Source organism: Mangifera indica, chromosome 16, assembly GCF_011075055.1.
Source record: "Mangifera indica cultivar Alphonso chromosome 16, CATAS_Mindica_2.1, whole genome shotgun sequence".
Lineage (NCBI taxonomy): Eukaryota > Viridiplantae > Streptophyta > Magnoliopsida > Sapindales > Anacardiaceae > Mangifera > Mangifera indica.
In genome coordinates, this window is record NC_058152.1 from 2,623,974 (window position 1) to 2,640,343 (window position 16,370).

Here is a 16,370-nt window from a genome sequence, read left to right on the forward strand (position 1 = left end):
TCAAAGCAGGGCAAATCACACATTTATCCAGGTTTAATAATAAAGCCATGAAGAGATTTACCAAAATAAAACAAACCCAAAAGGGTGCACATAGGAATTACACTTGCCAAAGTGCTCACATTAGGCTTCAAACCTGTTGCCAGAGCATGGCTCTATGCAAAAGGAAATGTGAGTTGAGCAACCCGAAACTCTTCATTTCATGTAGAGACATAACAAATCTTCATATTCTCCATAATTGCAAACATTTCTGACATTTAAATTCTGCGAAGGACATGCATGGCTGTTTGATGGTTTAAAATGCAGAGAGAGGTAGACCTGGAGCACCCAGATGAAAACAAGGCTTGAAAAATTCTCCAAGAGAGTTTGTTTTTTTTTTTTTTTTTTAAGGCCGTGGACGGTGAGGAGAGATTTCAATATTCAAAGCCTTCAAGTGTTGAATCAGTGTTCCAACAGAGGAATAAAATTCAATGAAGAGTGTTTCATGGATTGTATTGAGTGTTTCCATGATAAAAATAAAGGTTAATGATTTGTAAAGAAACGACATAAAACCCCCAAGAATAGTTTGAGTAGCAATGGAAGAGTTTTATATCAGAGCATATAAACTCAAATCTTTCTTTCAATATTTTAATTTTAGACTCTAACGTAAGATTTTACATATTTTGTGTGATTGATTCAGCCTCAAATAAACAGTCTGACTCAAATAAGATTTTTCATTATCAAAAAAAAAATGATATGAAAAAGGAGTATAACAAAAAAACTTTCTTCTTTAACGATTTCTACATTTGGTTACATCAATATTTCGATTGAAAAGCAGAAAAATAGTTTACAAGCCTTCAAGATTCATCAAATATGTACTCATTGGTTTAATATAAATTAATTATGAACTTTTTGTTATTTATAAGAATGATGAGGGGATGATCTTTCATGGTAAGCTGTACCAAGGCTTCGTCAACCATTATATTGACATTAGAGTTTCTTATACACCTTCTTGCATGACAAAAGTAGCTCTAGTGATATTTTATATTTTCAGAGAACAATAAAATTATGTGTACCTATTTTGGATACACAAATATGTACACATTTATATATGTCATCGTATGATTAAATGATTTTGAATTAAGAATAAAACAATAACCAATCATATGATGACATATATGAGTGTATATATATTTGTGTACCTAAAGTAGGTACACATAGTATTACTCTTCAGAGAAATATTATGTACACATACTTTTGTGTACATAATTAAATACATAAATAATGTATGATCAGATGATTAAATATTATTTTATCATTAATTTAATATTATCTAATCACATTATAATACATTATTTATATATCTAATTATATATTAAAAAATATATATATATAGTTTTATTTATATTTTTTTTTGTAGGTGACACTTTAATAATGTCCAACTCCAACCATTATAATTAGTAATAAATAATTTGCTACAGAATTAAAATCAAACCACTATAAAAAATGAACATTATTTGTCTAGAGCACAATATTTTTTTTTTTAATTTAGACAAATATACTACAGCTACAGCATGATCCTTTCTCAACATTCTGCAGAGCTTTAGTACCTCTATGTAGTTGTCCTCATCATCCTCATAAACTCATCAACGCTCACCTCTCCATCATCTACATATTTTGCCAAAATCATATCCATTGTAAGCAATATACTTGTACGACCAAAGCACAACATATATATATTTCGAAGTTCATAAGATCTAGCAAATAAATCAGAAGATGCTGTCCAGGATTTTGCCACCAAGTGAGATAACCTGAGAGGCTACAAAACACAGAATTTCCAGTAGCGAATGGTTGAGTAGGCTTTGGCCAACAATTCCCAAACTATGAACCGGCATCTCATTCAGATATAATTCAAGTGAATAAGTTATGGCACATGCAAGGCCACTGGCCACAACTTAGGCATTTCTAACTAGAGAATCTGTATGAGTGAATTCGGGAGTGCTTTATAGGAACTGCTTCTGCTATCTAGTACGTCCTATGCTGCTAAAAGATACCAAACCAGTTGACAAAAGGATGCATGGCTTTCTAAGACTCTCCCAAGTTTTCTCTATCCTCACGATGCAGTGCAACTACAAATGCAAGTAAGAACTTCTCTAATTTCAAAAACAAGCTACATAAAAAGTTGGGATTACAACTTTGTATCTCAACCTGTATGACAGTTAATTTCGCAAGTTGCTTTTGACATCTAGAAGCACTTTGGGCAGTGTCATGCCTCTTTGATTCGACCCAGAGGCAACTCTTCCCAAATGGCCAGATTGCACAAAGTTAACTAAGTCTCTTAAGAGCACATTAAATAGATAAAAAGGAAACCAAACATGTTATTTGGCAAAAAATTAAGAAGTACAATCATAATCAGCCAGGTCATTGGAGATAAAGTTGAAAGCAAAAATCACAGGAGTAATGGTTAAAAAGACGAGGCTAACTTACGGTCTTTGTCTGCTTCCTCAACCATCTCATTTATCTCTCGTTCAGTGAAGTTCTCACCCAGATCCTTTGCAATCCGCCTAATGTCTTCAACTGATATCTTTCCCTGCATGCCAAATAGAAGAATCAGTAATTATATAAAAAGTGGGAATCCAAGGTCTAAACTAACGAAACTTCACATTGTTATCTTGGTCAATGATGTAAAATGCTTTCATGAGCTCTTCCTTGGAGTCTCTTTCACCAATCTTAGCTGTCATCATTTGCACAAATTCATCAAATTCAATTGCACCACTGCCATCCTTGTCAACAGATGCAATCATTTGATTGATTTGCTGCAATGGCACAGAAAATTATTATGTTAGTCAAGCAAGAAGTTGGTAGGCTACAATTCTAAACACAAGAACAAATCTCCATGATTATGCCAAAATGACCAGAGGTCTTATTGGAAAGATGTACAGTTAAACCAGAAAATAATTGATGGTATAGAAACTACCTCTTCATTCATCTCAAAACCAAGAGCCCTGCCATGAGAAAACTTTAGTTCTACTATTTCATAACTAGTCAGCTTTAAAAATTCTAAGCATATATTCTATAGTATATACACACCTCATGGCAACATTCAGCTCTTTGGCATCAATAGTGCCTGGACAAAACAATCAGAATGAAAACTTAATAAGTTACCTACATATTTAAGAGAGACACAATAATCATAAGTTATTTCATACCTGAGCCATCAGTGTCAAATAGCTCAAATGCTTCCTTAATCTCTTGCTTCTTCTGATGTGGTAACCCATGAGGACGGCCTCTTGGTTTATCTTTCCTAGATAACCCTGTATAAACACTTGTCTGGGATGGTAAATGGAAATTTATCAGAACAAAACAATATGAAAAGTTAAAAGAAAAAAATCCAACTTTTACTGGAATTCAGACAACAAGACGAAGTAAGCCATCAATTTGATCAATAAAAGTATTTTGAAAATATTTCATATGCCCAATAAATATATATAAACACAAAGATAAAAATCCTCCATAAATTTGACTAATTCTATAATCTCCACAACCCCAAATTCTATCATAGAATGTAAGACTTCCCAAAAATATCGCAAGAATAAGCAGCAGCATCTGTTCAAGCATAAAAAACAATTCCCCAACAAAATAATAATAATAGAACACAATTCTAAAGAATCCATTATAAACAGATGTGCCAAATAACAAAGAACTCAACTTAGTTGATCTATGCTTTTGCAACCAACCCATGAAACTTTAAGAAACTAAAAGAACTAAGATATATGCTTTGTAAACTATTTAAAACATGATAATCGAATTGTATTATATTGTGTATCAAAAACCAAATTTTTTGTACCATGTATATAACATAAGATACACGTTTTAAAAAATAAATAATAAAATATTAATAAAATAATAAAAAATTCTAATAAAAACATCATCATTTTAAAAAATATCACAAACACTCTTTAAATTTTAAAATTTTTCATATACATTTTTATTACATTTTCATTTTTTCTAAAAAGGTAGATCGATCTGTATCAATAATATGCATCATACTGTATGATACATACAATATATCCATTTTATCATTCTAATTCGATATATCTTAAGAAACGCATCATTTTTCACTTATTTCGTCTTATATAATACATATTGTATATTGTAAGATACTGATAACTGTGATTTAAAAACCAAGCTCTAATCAATCATTCAATAGCAGAAATTTTTCAAATCCTCGGATCAAAATTTTCACAAGATTTAATTAGGGTTTTCAATAGAATCAATAATCAAAAGAAAAAACGTAAAACAAAAGCCCAATTTAATGAACATTACGAACTAAACTATAAGAAGATAAATAATAATTACAGCAGTAAGAAAGAAAGAAGATTCAGAGAACTAAAAAGTGAATTCTGAGACTCATCCTTAAAATGTAAATCACCAATTGAGTTTAGCATGAAAAGAACGCACCATTGTTTGGGTCGATGAGATCGCGACGCGTTTTACAGATGTCCTCTCAGAAAAAGAACCCGAATGCTGGACTAAAACTTACCAACTTCAATTTTTCGGTATAAGTTTTATACGAAATATGGGGGGTAAAATGAAAAAGAATTTTTCAAAATGGATCGTGTCAATTATTTAAAGTGTATCACTTTATACCTAAATAACAATGCATTATTATATAATTAGGTATTATTTTATTTTTAATTATTTGATTACATAATTAAAAGTTATAATGATATATATATATATATATATATATATATATATATATATATATATATATATATATATATATATAATTATGTACATAATATTATCCGTTATTTATACACGTTACAAAAATTTTTAGGCAAAACAACATTTTCCGCACACTTTCTCATCCCACAGGTAGGTTTTTTCAATAAATTACTTTAAATGATAAGATAAAAACATTGAGAAAAATAAAAGTAGGCGCAAAAATTGATTTTTAAATTTTAATATTGATATCTTATGTTAAATTACTTGTATACCCTTGTATGCAATTTGTTCTTGACTTTCTTTTAAACTTGTCCAATTCCACATATGGATTCATCCATTGCATCAAAATACCCAAGAAGAACCCTTTTCCCGAGGGAACATCTCGAATAGAGGTTGTCCAACAAAGAAAGTCTATTGTCCCTAGCCTCCCTCCACTGGAAGTGGATCCTACAGACTGTGACCTTTGGAGCCCTCCTTGATCATTCAGGATGAACTGCCACTAGTAACAACCCTAACCCTGCTTACATGAGCTCTCTCTTATGACTGTTAATTCCAACCAGGCTCTTTTGATCTCCTTTTAGAAGGGTCGGATTTCATCCTAAGAGGAAGATTAAATATACGTTACAATTGCAACCATAGACAAGTCAGTCATGACTACTAAGACTTAATCGATAATGATTCCAAGAGTACAACATTTTTCCTCGACACTGCAATCACATATATGGTTGGGCTCCATAAGAATGTCAAGCCCTTGAGAAACATCTCAAAGTCTCTTCCTAAATGATTTCTCCAACTTTTTCTTAACCTTTGCACCAAAAACGCAAATGTCCCTCCCTTATAGAACTTTTGCAAGAACTTGGAATGGAAGATGAAGCAAGACTCGAGCATCAAGTCCTCTCTATAACACAATAAACTTAAGTAAGATTGTTTAACACACCCACATTAGAAAAACCATTAGGTTGCAAAATGTTTCCATGTCATCTCCTTCTAAAGAGGAGTCAAGCTTTGAACTCCCCTTTTCCACCACACATAGAAGTACACTATGTTGTCCTACACCTACATAGAAAAACAAAACTAGTTAGTTTACCAACAGCAAAAAACTCTCAAAAGTCAACAACTCACCATCTTACTAACCATTAAAGATATTTTTTCAATCTACCAACAAAAAATGCAATTCTTAGAATATCAACAAGCTTGGAAATGTTTAAAATGTGAAAGACTTAAGTCAACCACTCTCTTTTTTAAATACACATGCAAAATATAGACCAATCCTAGTTGTTCAACACAACCCCAAGACACGTGTCGATCATCTTGTAATACAAACAAAGTACTATTAATCATATTTTATAGAAAAGTGGAATAACAAGATTAATATACTACTTAAAACGTACAAAGTGATGATTATACCAACTAAAATGTCTCTATCATGAAGGTTTCATAATTTTCACGTGGCATTAATTCAAGCAAACAACGATAGAATTCTTTTTAAGTCCCCCTTACATTATGAAAACCTAGAATAATTATTATATGATATTTTCTTGCCCATAAAATACCTCCCCAAGAAAGAATCATTACTTCAAGAGAACCCATCCGAGTAATTATGATTAGCAACTAGAGATTAAGTACACCTCATGTTCACCATACATTAAGTAACACAGATAGACATTCCATTTCGAGAAAACAAGAAGATTTCTATTTAGTAATAAATCAACTCAATATCTACAAAAGCATTTTTCTATTGTCATGTCAAAAAGCGAAAGCTATATTCTCCTTTCCAATTAAGATGTTTTTGTTCTTGTAAATATTCTATTTCAATTCAATTAAAATAGAAATAAATTCCAAAATTATATTTAAATTAAGAACTTCTAACTATTCCTATTTGAATATAACTTCTCCTCGATAAGGCCAATACAAGAAAAGAGAGAAAAATTTACTTGGATAAAGATATAAACACATAGGCAAGTCATCTAGCTAATCACCCTGTCTTTTACACATCTTTTTCAAAATATTTTGTAAACACCAACAAATTACTGTATTGTAGACATAGGTTTTCCCATCAATAGGTTAAACCAAATTAAAAATTTTTCATCTTTTTTATTTTCTCTTAGCTCTACTTATATCACATCCCATTAGACAATAAACATCAAACATCAAGATCTTTTATCGGATCTTCATCACTACTATTATAATATGAGACTTACACAAAATTTGGAATTACATAATTCAGTGGATGACAAAAATTTCACAAACAAGGTACTTATAACTCAATTATGTGTGTGTGTGTGTGTACACACACACACATACATGGTGATTATAATTGTTAATTGTTAAAGGGTACATAAAAGAAAATTATTTATTATTTAAATTGCAAAAAACTTTAAAGCCTATAATTAAGAGGCTTTGTTATTGGTTATGTTGTCCAATGGACAGGAGAAGTCAAAGTTGATAGATTCGCTATATCTACAGCATATCAAGTAGAAATGTTAAAGGGGTTAGATCAGCACATGACACAACCAGCTCCCTTAATTTTGGCATAACCCATCAAAATTACGGGTTGACCCGATATAACTTGCAGAAAAACAATAAAAATTTTAAAAAAATAATTTTTAATTAAAAATTAAAATACATATATAACGACAAGTTGGTCTATAAAAGCATATAAGCCGAGCTACTGAAGGTCCAAGAAGACACTGTGCCATGGACCTTTTAACGCATGCAGGCTAACACAATCCGCAAGGCCTACCAATTGGCAGGCCATACTACAATCAGTCTGACACAATTCACTGTCGTATGATATCAATCAGCACTTAAACAAGCATATTTCGTCTTTTCATTTTTCTTTGGTGTTTGTTTTTACCTTGATCTTTGTTGCATTCTTTCATATGAAATCATTTAAAAACCAAATTCAGATTTTGATCCAAGAAAAATACTATTCATTCAGCCCCATGTTTTATTATATCACTACGGTTACAACTTACAAACAAGAAATTTCCAATTCTTTTTAAAGACACGAATGAGACACAATGAAATCTAATTCGCCACATCAAACAATCCATCCTTCTTCATATAATTTAGGAAAGTAATCTCCTAAACCTTCCGTAGTTCTCCTAGGCACCTCATGTGCCTATATTATAAACCTTCCGTAGTTCTCCTATTACCCGATCTGCTACTTCTTGCCCAAATAACCTTGGGAAGCTTGACACCAGATCAATCTCAATGGTCTTGCTCCTATTTACCCTATCCCTCTCTTCCAAATAAGCTCTCTCTGTCTCCCCAACTTCTCTTTCACCACAAGCACACTGATTCAACCATATTCCCAGCAGTTCCTTAGCAATAGGATCCACATAACTTGTTACAATTTCCTCAATGCGTGCTGATTCTTCTGACTCTGTTTCTATGCGCACCATAACTGCTGTTGGAGAGACAGCACAGCGTATGTAGAGTGTTGGTGAGTAGTATGGTCTAACCTCAGGGACTTTCTCAAGCATTTGTCGATATGTGTCCAGCTTTGTGCTTTCATAGAAGGTGTGAAGGTAGTCCGGGTCTAGAACAAGATCCTTTCGAGGGGGCAAATCAAGGATGAGGACTAAAGATGTAGGGCTACTCTGTATAAGCTCAATTAAGAAATTTGGCGCATCAGTAGAAGAGTTTAAATAGGTTGAAAGGCTTGATATGTTCAATGCTCCTGTTGGCAACTCACAGTGTATCCAACTTCCCAGAATGAAATCAATCTGACATACAAGTAAATTATGCTAAAATTTAGACCCAGAAACCGCATCATACAAGTTTCAACTTGCAATCAGAACCCAACAAACAATTTTGGCCTTAATATTTTTGGTATCAATATGGCAAAATTACTGGTTCCAGTTAATTTCTCTGAAAGAAGTTAAGTCTAATTAATCCAGCCAATCGATCTTGATTTCTTCCTTTCATTTTGTCAACCAATTTAGAGTACATTCTTTCCTCAATTAAACTACCACCAAAGCAATCACAGGAATATAGAGTGGAGTTCACTTGAAACTCCAAAGCCAGCATAAAAAATTAATTTGAAAAGAGTTGAGCTACCAACACCATATATTACTCCAAACACATTCAACCCATATTCAATATCAAAAAGGGGAAATAAAAGAACTGAATGATGAAACACAAAACTCAAGCTCAAAATAAATCAAGCTAAATAACACTTTCCAAATGTGGAGATATTTTTACAAAATCTCAGCTTGATTCTTAGAAAAGCCTTCTAACTTGTGAGCAAAACGATCAATTGTGACGATTAACATAATATGTGATAAATTTCTTATGTATCATGTAACCAAGGGGATTTTGAACAAACAGTAGAAACCGAATTTACCGAAGAGGAGTCGAGGCCTGATCTGATGTGCATAGAGGCTTGGGCGTTACCACTCTGGTTCTCGTAATACTGTACATCAGTTGGTAGAGTGCAAGGAAGCAGCTGCGAGCCAAGGCGATTTTCGACCGTCGATACGAGATCAATCATGAGAGTCCTGATCGGCGCAGAAACGTAAGGGAATTCCAGAAACTGTCCTCGTGATTCCATGTGAGAGGATAGTGGTTTGGCTGAGCAAGTTATGAGAGCCTTTGAGGACTTTGGAGCTAAAACTCTACGAGTAGAAATGGAAGAACAGAGCTGAGAAGGTAAAGAGTGGCATATGTTTACAGCCATACGTTTCCATCTGAGTCTTGTCCTGCTCATCAGTGTCCAGTTTATTTGACAGCACGACGCACAACTCAAAACGCCGCGTTTTCTATTCTTTTAGTCTTTGGACGTGTTAAAACTGTTCGGTGTGGTCTTAATGTTTTATGGCCAAATCCCCATCTCCTACCCAAGGTTTCATGAAAGACCAAATTTTCACACTCTTGAAGAAAAATCATTTTCCCAAGAAAATTAGTAAAAAGACCAAAATAAATAATATTTTGTTCCTAATTAGTTCACACGTGATTTAGACTAGTATTTCCAAAATCCAGTGTTGCTCATAATAATTAAAAAAAAGAAACAAAAAAGGGTTTTACCATAATTAAAATTTTAAAAGAAAAAAAAATATCTGTAAGGAAAGATTACATTTTTGTGATAAAGGCAAAGGAAAATGAAGCTTTCCCCTTTAATGTCCAGTAAGTTTGATGATTTCTAAGTGGCCAACAAACTTATTCCCAGTTAAGGTTTAGTATGTTTTAAAATTTTCATATTTAAAATTTTAAAAATCCAAAAATATACCACTTTATTAACATTTTCAATTAAAATTAAAGATAAAATTATCTTTTAATAAAAAATATTTTAAAAAATTAAAATTTTTTTATCCAAAATTTTAAAAATAACTATTTTTTTTTTAATTTTTTTCTCCTCCTCTCTTACGATCATCTCATTTCCAATTGTTGACCAACCTTCTTAGATCTCTTCTTCTCCCTTATCAGTCTTTTTCCCTTCTCTCTCCTTTCATCTTCATCAGAGATCCATTATAATGTGTAAAGCATTAAAGTATTTGGTTTAAAAGGTAACAATCATACAGTATCGTTTATATTATTGGAAGCAAATCCTACACGTGCATATTTTCTAACGTTATCCATTTAATAAGGGTGGACTCCCCTTCGTAGAGATCCATTTGCCTTTGATCTCCACTTACCTAAATTTCTTGCACCCATAAAATTTAAAAAAAAAAAAAAACAATATTACAAGGCATCTAAACAAACTTTTAATAAGATGTTTCCTTTTCTTCCATAGTAAATCACCTGCAGAGACGCGCACAATCCTTACACTACGCACCGCATTTTTTCAATCGTCCTGATTGATCGATTGGTCAGTTACAAACTTTGCTGCTCTTCATGAACGGCGCATGAAGCTCCACGTTCTTCATGTCATGTGACCCAGCACAGGCAATACTACCCTCCTCACGACCACGCTTCTTTCCATCGCCTTTTAACCAAACCCCAAATAGCTTCAACTTTCCACAACTTTCTTCATCATCATCACTTACGAATCCTCCATCACAGGTGGACCCACAGCTTCCTTGCCGGATGATGCGATTGATCTGATCAGGCCCCACTTTAACACATTTTGTCAAAAACCCTATCAGCTCGTCGCACTGCTTCTTCGCCTGCGCTAGCTCCGTGCTCAGCATCTCGTTGTCCTTTTTCAGCTTCGCGTTCTCATCAGTAAGATCGGCGACCTTCGCGGTGTCAATCGATCCCGATCCCGGGCTCTTCGAATCCGAAGATGAAGTTGACGTCGACCCCAGATCCTCGCCAGAATTTGACCCCGAATTTGCCTTCGCAGCAGCTCCTTTCCCCGCAGTTTGTGTCGCTGGTGGTGGCGCCGTTTTCCGGCGATGGATTTCCGTTAGCAGCTCTTTCTGCCCTCGCCGGAAATTATCGTTGGCGAATTCCCATTTGTCCACAACAATTTTTCGAAATCCCTATAAAAATTCAACCGGTAAAATCGAAAATTTACTATTTGGAATATGACAATATTTCAAAGGTTCATACAATTAATATTCATTAATCAGAAAAAAAAAAAAAAGAAGAAGAAGAATATCAAGTTGATTACGTTTAAAAAGGTTTAAAGCTCCAATGAAATGTAAAGAAAATGGTGAATATAGATAAGAGCTGTATGGCGGAAACCGTTACAGGAAAAAGAATGGAGAGGAAGAGAAGAACTCTGAGATTCCATGCTCTCAATCAAAAAAGAAAGAATTACACGCGGATCGGATTTTATTCCCCAGAAAGAAATTAATTTGTTTTATATTTTAAATTACTATTTTACCCCTCACCCAAAATTTGACCACAAGCTATACCAAGAAATAGAAGTGTATTTTACTGTACTGAAAATCGCAATTTTATTATCCATGCCTTTGCAATTTTTTTTAATTTATTATCATTAGATTAACTATGATAACTTCCAAAATTTAAAATTATTTAATTATATAATAATATATTATTTTTATATAAAATATATATTTAAAATAATTAATATTATATATAATTAAAATTAAATATTATTTTATTTTTATTTTAAACTTATATATTCATAAAATAACACAATCATTTACCTACCTAAATTATATAATTATTAGTTCAAAAAGTATAAACATAATTTTATATAAAATTTTTACCTAAAAAATAAGAAAAAATTACATTTATCTATATGATATTCCGACGTTTATATAAGAATTATGTACTAAAAAGGAGCACGCAATTTTATTGAATTTTTTTCCAAAAAAATTTGGAGGAAATGGTAGATGTAACTTACATAGGTATTGAGTTGGCGAACAAAGCTAGAGAAATTGTTGTGCTTGAAGTAATTAGGAAGCAAATCCCTTGCAAAATCAGCAGTTTTCCAGACGACGAAGGTGTTGCCACTTTCATTCCACGAGATCACATCGTCCGTCGTGGGATCATCCACCAACTGATACGTCTTCAACAGAAACGGCGCCGGCACCGACCTGTGCGCCATATTTTTCAATCCCCGATTTACCCTTCAACAACCCCCAAGAAGATCAAGCCAAAAGCAAAACCTAAAGAAAAAATTTTCAACTGAAAACAACAACCTACGTATGGGGTATTTTTGTTTAGATGGAAGAAGAATAAGAACTAAAGAGCAAGAGAGCAGTCAAGAATTCCCAGTCCCAACAGTAAAACCCAGAAAGGAAAATCCTAGAGAGAACGAGATTAGTGAGGCGGTTGCTCCTACCTTCCGCCATGAGCAATCACCGGAAAAAGTTTTTCGGATGAGCCTGGTTTATACAGGGCCAAGACCATAACTTTCTCACAAAAATAGCTTTCTCTTTATTATTTCTTGTACGAGACAACTATAAAAGGAAGAGAAGAAAGCGATGTTGGTTCTGGAAATTTTGAGAAACATAACAAAAATAATAAAACAAGGGAGAAATAAACAAACGACCCCACTTTAGTCTCAGCCTACGTTCAACCAAAATATAAATTTAAGTCTTTTTTAATAACATTTTAAAATTAATTTTTTGGTATATATAATCTAATAAATCAATATCATCACTGTATTTAAAGCTCGATCTGCTCTACAGGTCAGTTTGAATAGGGTTTTTAAAAGGCCAAACGACTATTTCCCACCCAAGGTATGCTGTAATGACAAGTTTTCCCCCTTTAACTATGGAAATACCAAACACCCACCCATGGCCAGTTAAATTTAACAGAACCCTAACGCCTGAAAATTTTATCTCCTTTTGCCCCCCTAAAGTTTGAAAAAAAAAATTTCCCCCCAGCCTAAGTTTAAGAAAATGGCAGTTTCACCCTAGGGTTTGGTTTTGAAATCTCCGGCGACCTCTCCGGCTCCGTTGCCGACGGCTTCTCCCTCCCGAAGAATCCTCTCCTTCCGGTGATCGGTTTCCTCCCATTTGGAGGTCCGATCGTCGCCGGAAAAGCGGTGGGAGACGAAGAACTTCGTCGGGGAAGACGAAGTTCTTCGTGTTGTCTTCCCTGGGAAGCCGATCGTCTTCCCAGACGAAGACGACGGCTTCGTCTTCGTCTGGGAAGACGAAGAACTTCGTCTTCCCCGACGAAGTTCTTCGTCTCCCACCGCTTTTCCGGCGACGATCGGACCTCCAAATGGGAGGAAACCGATCACCGGAAGGAGAGGATTCTTCGGGAGGGAGAAGCCGTCGGCAACGGAGCCGGAGAGGTCGCCGGAGATTTCAAAACCAAACCCTAGGGTGAAACTGCCATTTTCTTAAACTTAGGCTGGGGGAAAATTTTTGTTTTCAAACTTTAGGGGGGCAAAAGGAAATTATATTTTAGTTTATTTTTTAATATTATAGAGAAAATGACAATTTTACCCTTAACCCCGTTAAATTTAACTGGCCATGGGTGGGTGTTTGGTATTTCCATAGTTAAAGGGGAGAAACTTGTCATTACAGCATACCTTGGGTGGGAAATAGTCGTTTGGCCTTTTTAAAAACCCACTTTAGTCTTCTTTTCAAGTTTCAAAGCTAATAAAGGTCGAGATAAGAGGAGAGAAAAGCAAGGTTGGAATTTTATTTGCTATTTTTTTATTGTAAAACGGTGGAAGTTTTTCTTGGAGGAAGTTTCCATTGTATTTCCAAAAGATATTTTTAATAGGTCAAAGCACTATTTCAACCCCCCAAGTTTAAGTGTTATTCTCAAGACATACTAATAAAGTTTAAAAAATCTAAAATCTTATCTATCTATTAAAAATCATAATTATGCTTAGAGATAAAATTGTTATTTAATAAAAAATTTTAAAAATATAAAGTTTTGTTATATTCCCCCCCCCCCCCAACTTGAAAATCACAATTCAACCCCCACCTAAAGTTTAAAAAATCAAAAATTTTCTCCTAGAATTTGCAAATCAAGGTCAAAATCACCGGAGATGGTTATCTCCGATGGCGTTGGCTCTCTATCCGAGTTCAACTCTCTCTGTCGATTACTTCCCAACCACCAGCGTAGGCTATATCCTTTGACGAAGACGAAATCCTCTTCGTGGATTGTTTTTGTCTCGAACGAAGACGATTTCGTCTTCGTCAGAGGAAATAGCCTATGTCGGTGGTTGGAAAGTGGTCAGCAAAGAGAGTTGAGCCAGGAGGGAGAGCCAACGCCACCAGTAGGGCTGGATTCGAGCCAAGCCAGCTCGAGCTCGAGCTCTGCTCGGCTCGGTTCGAGCCCGAAACGAGTCAGGCTCTACTCGGCTCGATCGAGCTCAAGCTGGCTCGGATTGGCTCGGTAATTTTTTTTTAAAATTTTTTATATAAAATGACGTCGTTTTGATCCATATATATATATATATATAAAACGGTATCGTTTTGATATGAAAAACGAGTCGAACCGAGCCATAAACAAGTTGAGCTCAAGCCGAACTCGAGCCGGCCATAAAAAAACCGAACCGAACCGAGTTGGCTGTGAGTCGAGCTCGGCTCGGCTCGAATCCAGCCCTAGCCACCAAAGACGGTCATCTCCAAAGATTCCAACCTTGTTTTGCAAACCCTAGGGGGGAATTTTGATTTTTCAAACTTCAGGTGAGGGTTGAATTGTGAGATTTTCAAGTGAGAGGCCCAAAGAAATAAAACTTTAGTTTTTTGGTTAAAAGATTATTTTACCCTTAACCTTAACTGAGATTTTTAATAGATGGGTGAAATTTTTAGTTTTTCAAACCTTATAGGTATATTTTGTCGATCACACTAAACTTGGGTGGCAAATAGTAATTTGGCCTTTTTAATATAATACGCGTGGGTTTCAATGTTTTTCCAGGGACAAGGAAGAAAGAAAGCAGTGGAAATTCAAGGAAGCTTAGCTAGGTGGTAAGTTAAAAAGATGGAGGCTCATCCTTTTTCTCTTTGATTTCTCACCTAACACATACCATCACTATTTGCTTCCTTTCATCGCTATTAATTATTGCTTTTTCTCCAATTTGTCTATTTTGGACCTTATCTGCAATCTATACAGTTTACCATTTGTCTGGTTGTTGCCGCAGTCAAGGTTTGTTCCAGCCCATTTAAATCGAGATGAACTCAAACATATATTTCGTTATTTATATAAAATTAAATATTTAAAATTATTTTATTATATCAAATCATTTACTGTATATCTTTTAAGATAAAATTTTATTATAATAATCTAAATTGTATTATAAATTTATCATGGTTAAACTTTTAAGATAAAATAATTATTCATATTTGTTAATTTTATTCAATATAATAATAATAATTTATACATATAATATTTCAATTAATTTATTTTTAGGATAATTTTTAATTTTAGTTAATAAAATATCAACACAATCAATCACATCTAAATTCATTTGTTTAGACATTCTATCGATTATTTGGGTTAACCGGAGACACTCCTAATTTTTTACATAGTCAACCAAGGATGAAAGGATTGGAACTGAAAATTAATATTATATATATATATATAATTTAGATATGCAGATAATATGAGTATTATTTTATCTGTAATTTAAAATTATTTAATCACATGATGAGATGTCATTCTACGGATACAAATTATATATTAAAAGTGTGTATACATAGATTAATTATGGAACTTAATCCTTAAACATTAACAAATGGAACAATGCGACGTGTAAACACTTTTAAATACACAATCGAATGTATAGTTGATATATCATCATATAATTTGATATTATTTTATTTTTAATCTGAAATTATTTAATTATATAATGACACATCAATCAATATTTTTAAAATCGGATCAAACATCGATTCAATGGAGAGGACGCTCTAGTCCAATCTTTGGTTAGATTGATTGATCGGTGGTTAAATCGATTAATTATTCAAACATAATATTTAAAAAAATTTTGTTTAATGTATTAGTAATTATATAATTTGACTTATGTAATATTAAAATATACCTAGTTTAATGATATATATATTCAAATATAATAATTAAACCTTTAAGTTTAAGTTTTCACAATGAATCTTTTAAACAAAAATAAACTTTTACGTTGATTGAATCAAACTCAGTTTTATATAAATCTAAACTAGATTGGTTAACGATTGACGATTTAATCAGTAGATCTGATCTGAATTTTGAAACTATAACATCAATTATATATTTAAAAGTGTGTGGGGTTACAAATAACTTTTTTTTTTTTTCATTTCCACCCATTAGCACATAATTAAAGTGGAATAAATACCAATTTT

The 16,370-nt window shown here is 33.4% G+C and overlaps 2 protein-coding genes across 4 annotated transcripts; both read right to left on the reverse strand.

The window, feature by feature from the left end:
- Positions 1 to 1,408: 1,408 nt before the first annotated feature.
- Positions 1,409 to 9,502, reverse strand: LOC123199617 (caltractin-like). Of its 3 annotated transcripts, XM_044614647.1 has the most exons (9): positions 9,059 to 9,502; positions 7,866 to 8,438; positions 6,857 to 6,864; positions 3,186 to 3,301; positions 3,067 to 3,103; positions 2,954 to 2,981; positions 2,640 to 2,792; positions 2,464 to 2,566; positions 1,409 to 1,644 (listed from the first exon to the last, which is right to left on the reverse strand). In XM_044614647.1, exons 1-9 carry the CDS (start codon positions 9,419 to 9,421, stop codon positions 1,589 to 1,591), a joined length of 1,437 nt encoding a protein of 478 aa, XP_044470582.1. In that variant the 5' UTR covers positions 9,422 to 9,502; the 3' UTR covers positions 1,409 to 1,588. The 3 variants fall into 3 exon arrangements, with proteins under 3 accessions (XP_044470582.1, XP_044470581.1, XP_044470580.1); XM_044614646.1 differs by lacking the exons at positions 6,857 to 6,864; positions 7,866 to 8,438; positions 9,059 to 9,502 and adding an exon at positions 4,438 to 4,558 and having other exon boundaries at positions 3,186 to 3,306; XM_044614645.1 differs by lacking the exons at positions 6,857 to 6,864; positions 7,866 to 8,438; positions 9,059 to 9,502 and adding an exon at positions 3,685 to 3,817 and having other exon boundaries at positions 3,186 to 3,306.
- Positions 9,503 to 10,209: 707 nt separating this feature from the next.
- Positions 10,210 to 12,563, reverse strand: LOC123199751 (heat shock factor protein HSF24-like). Its single transcript, XM_044614802.1, has 2 exons — positions 11,969 to 12,563; positions 10,210 to 11,135 (listed from the first exon to the last, which is right to left on the reverse strand). The coding sequence occupies exons 1-2, from the start codon at positions 12,170 to 12,172 to the stop codon at positions 10,521 to 10,523; spliced, it is 819 nt and encodes a 272-aa protein (XP_044470737.1). The 5' UTR covers positions 12,173 to 12,563; the 3' UTR covers positions 10,210 to 10,520.
- Positions 12,564 to 16,370: the final 3,807 nt, after the last annotated feature.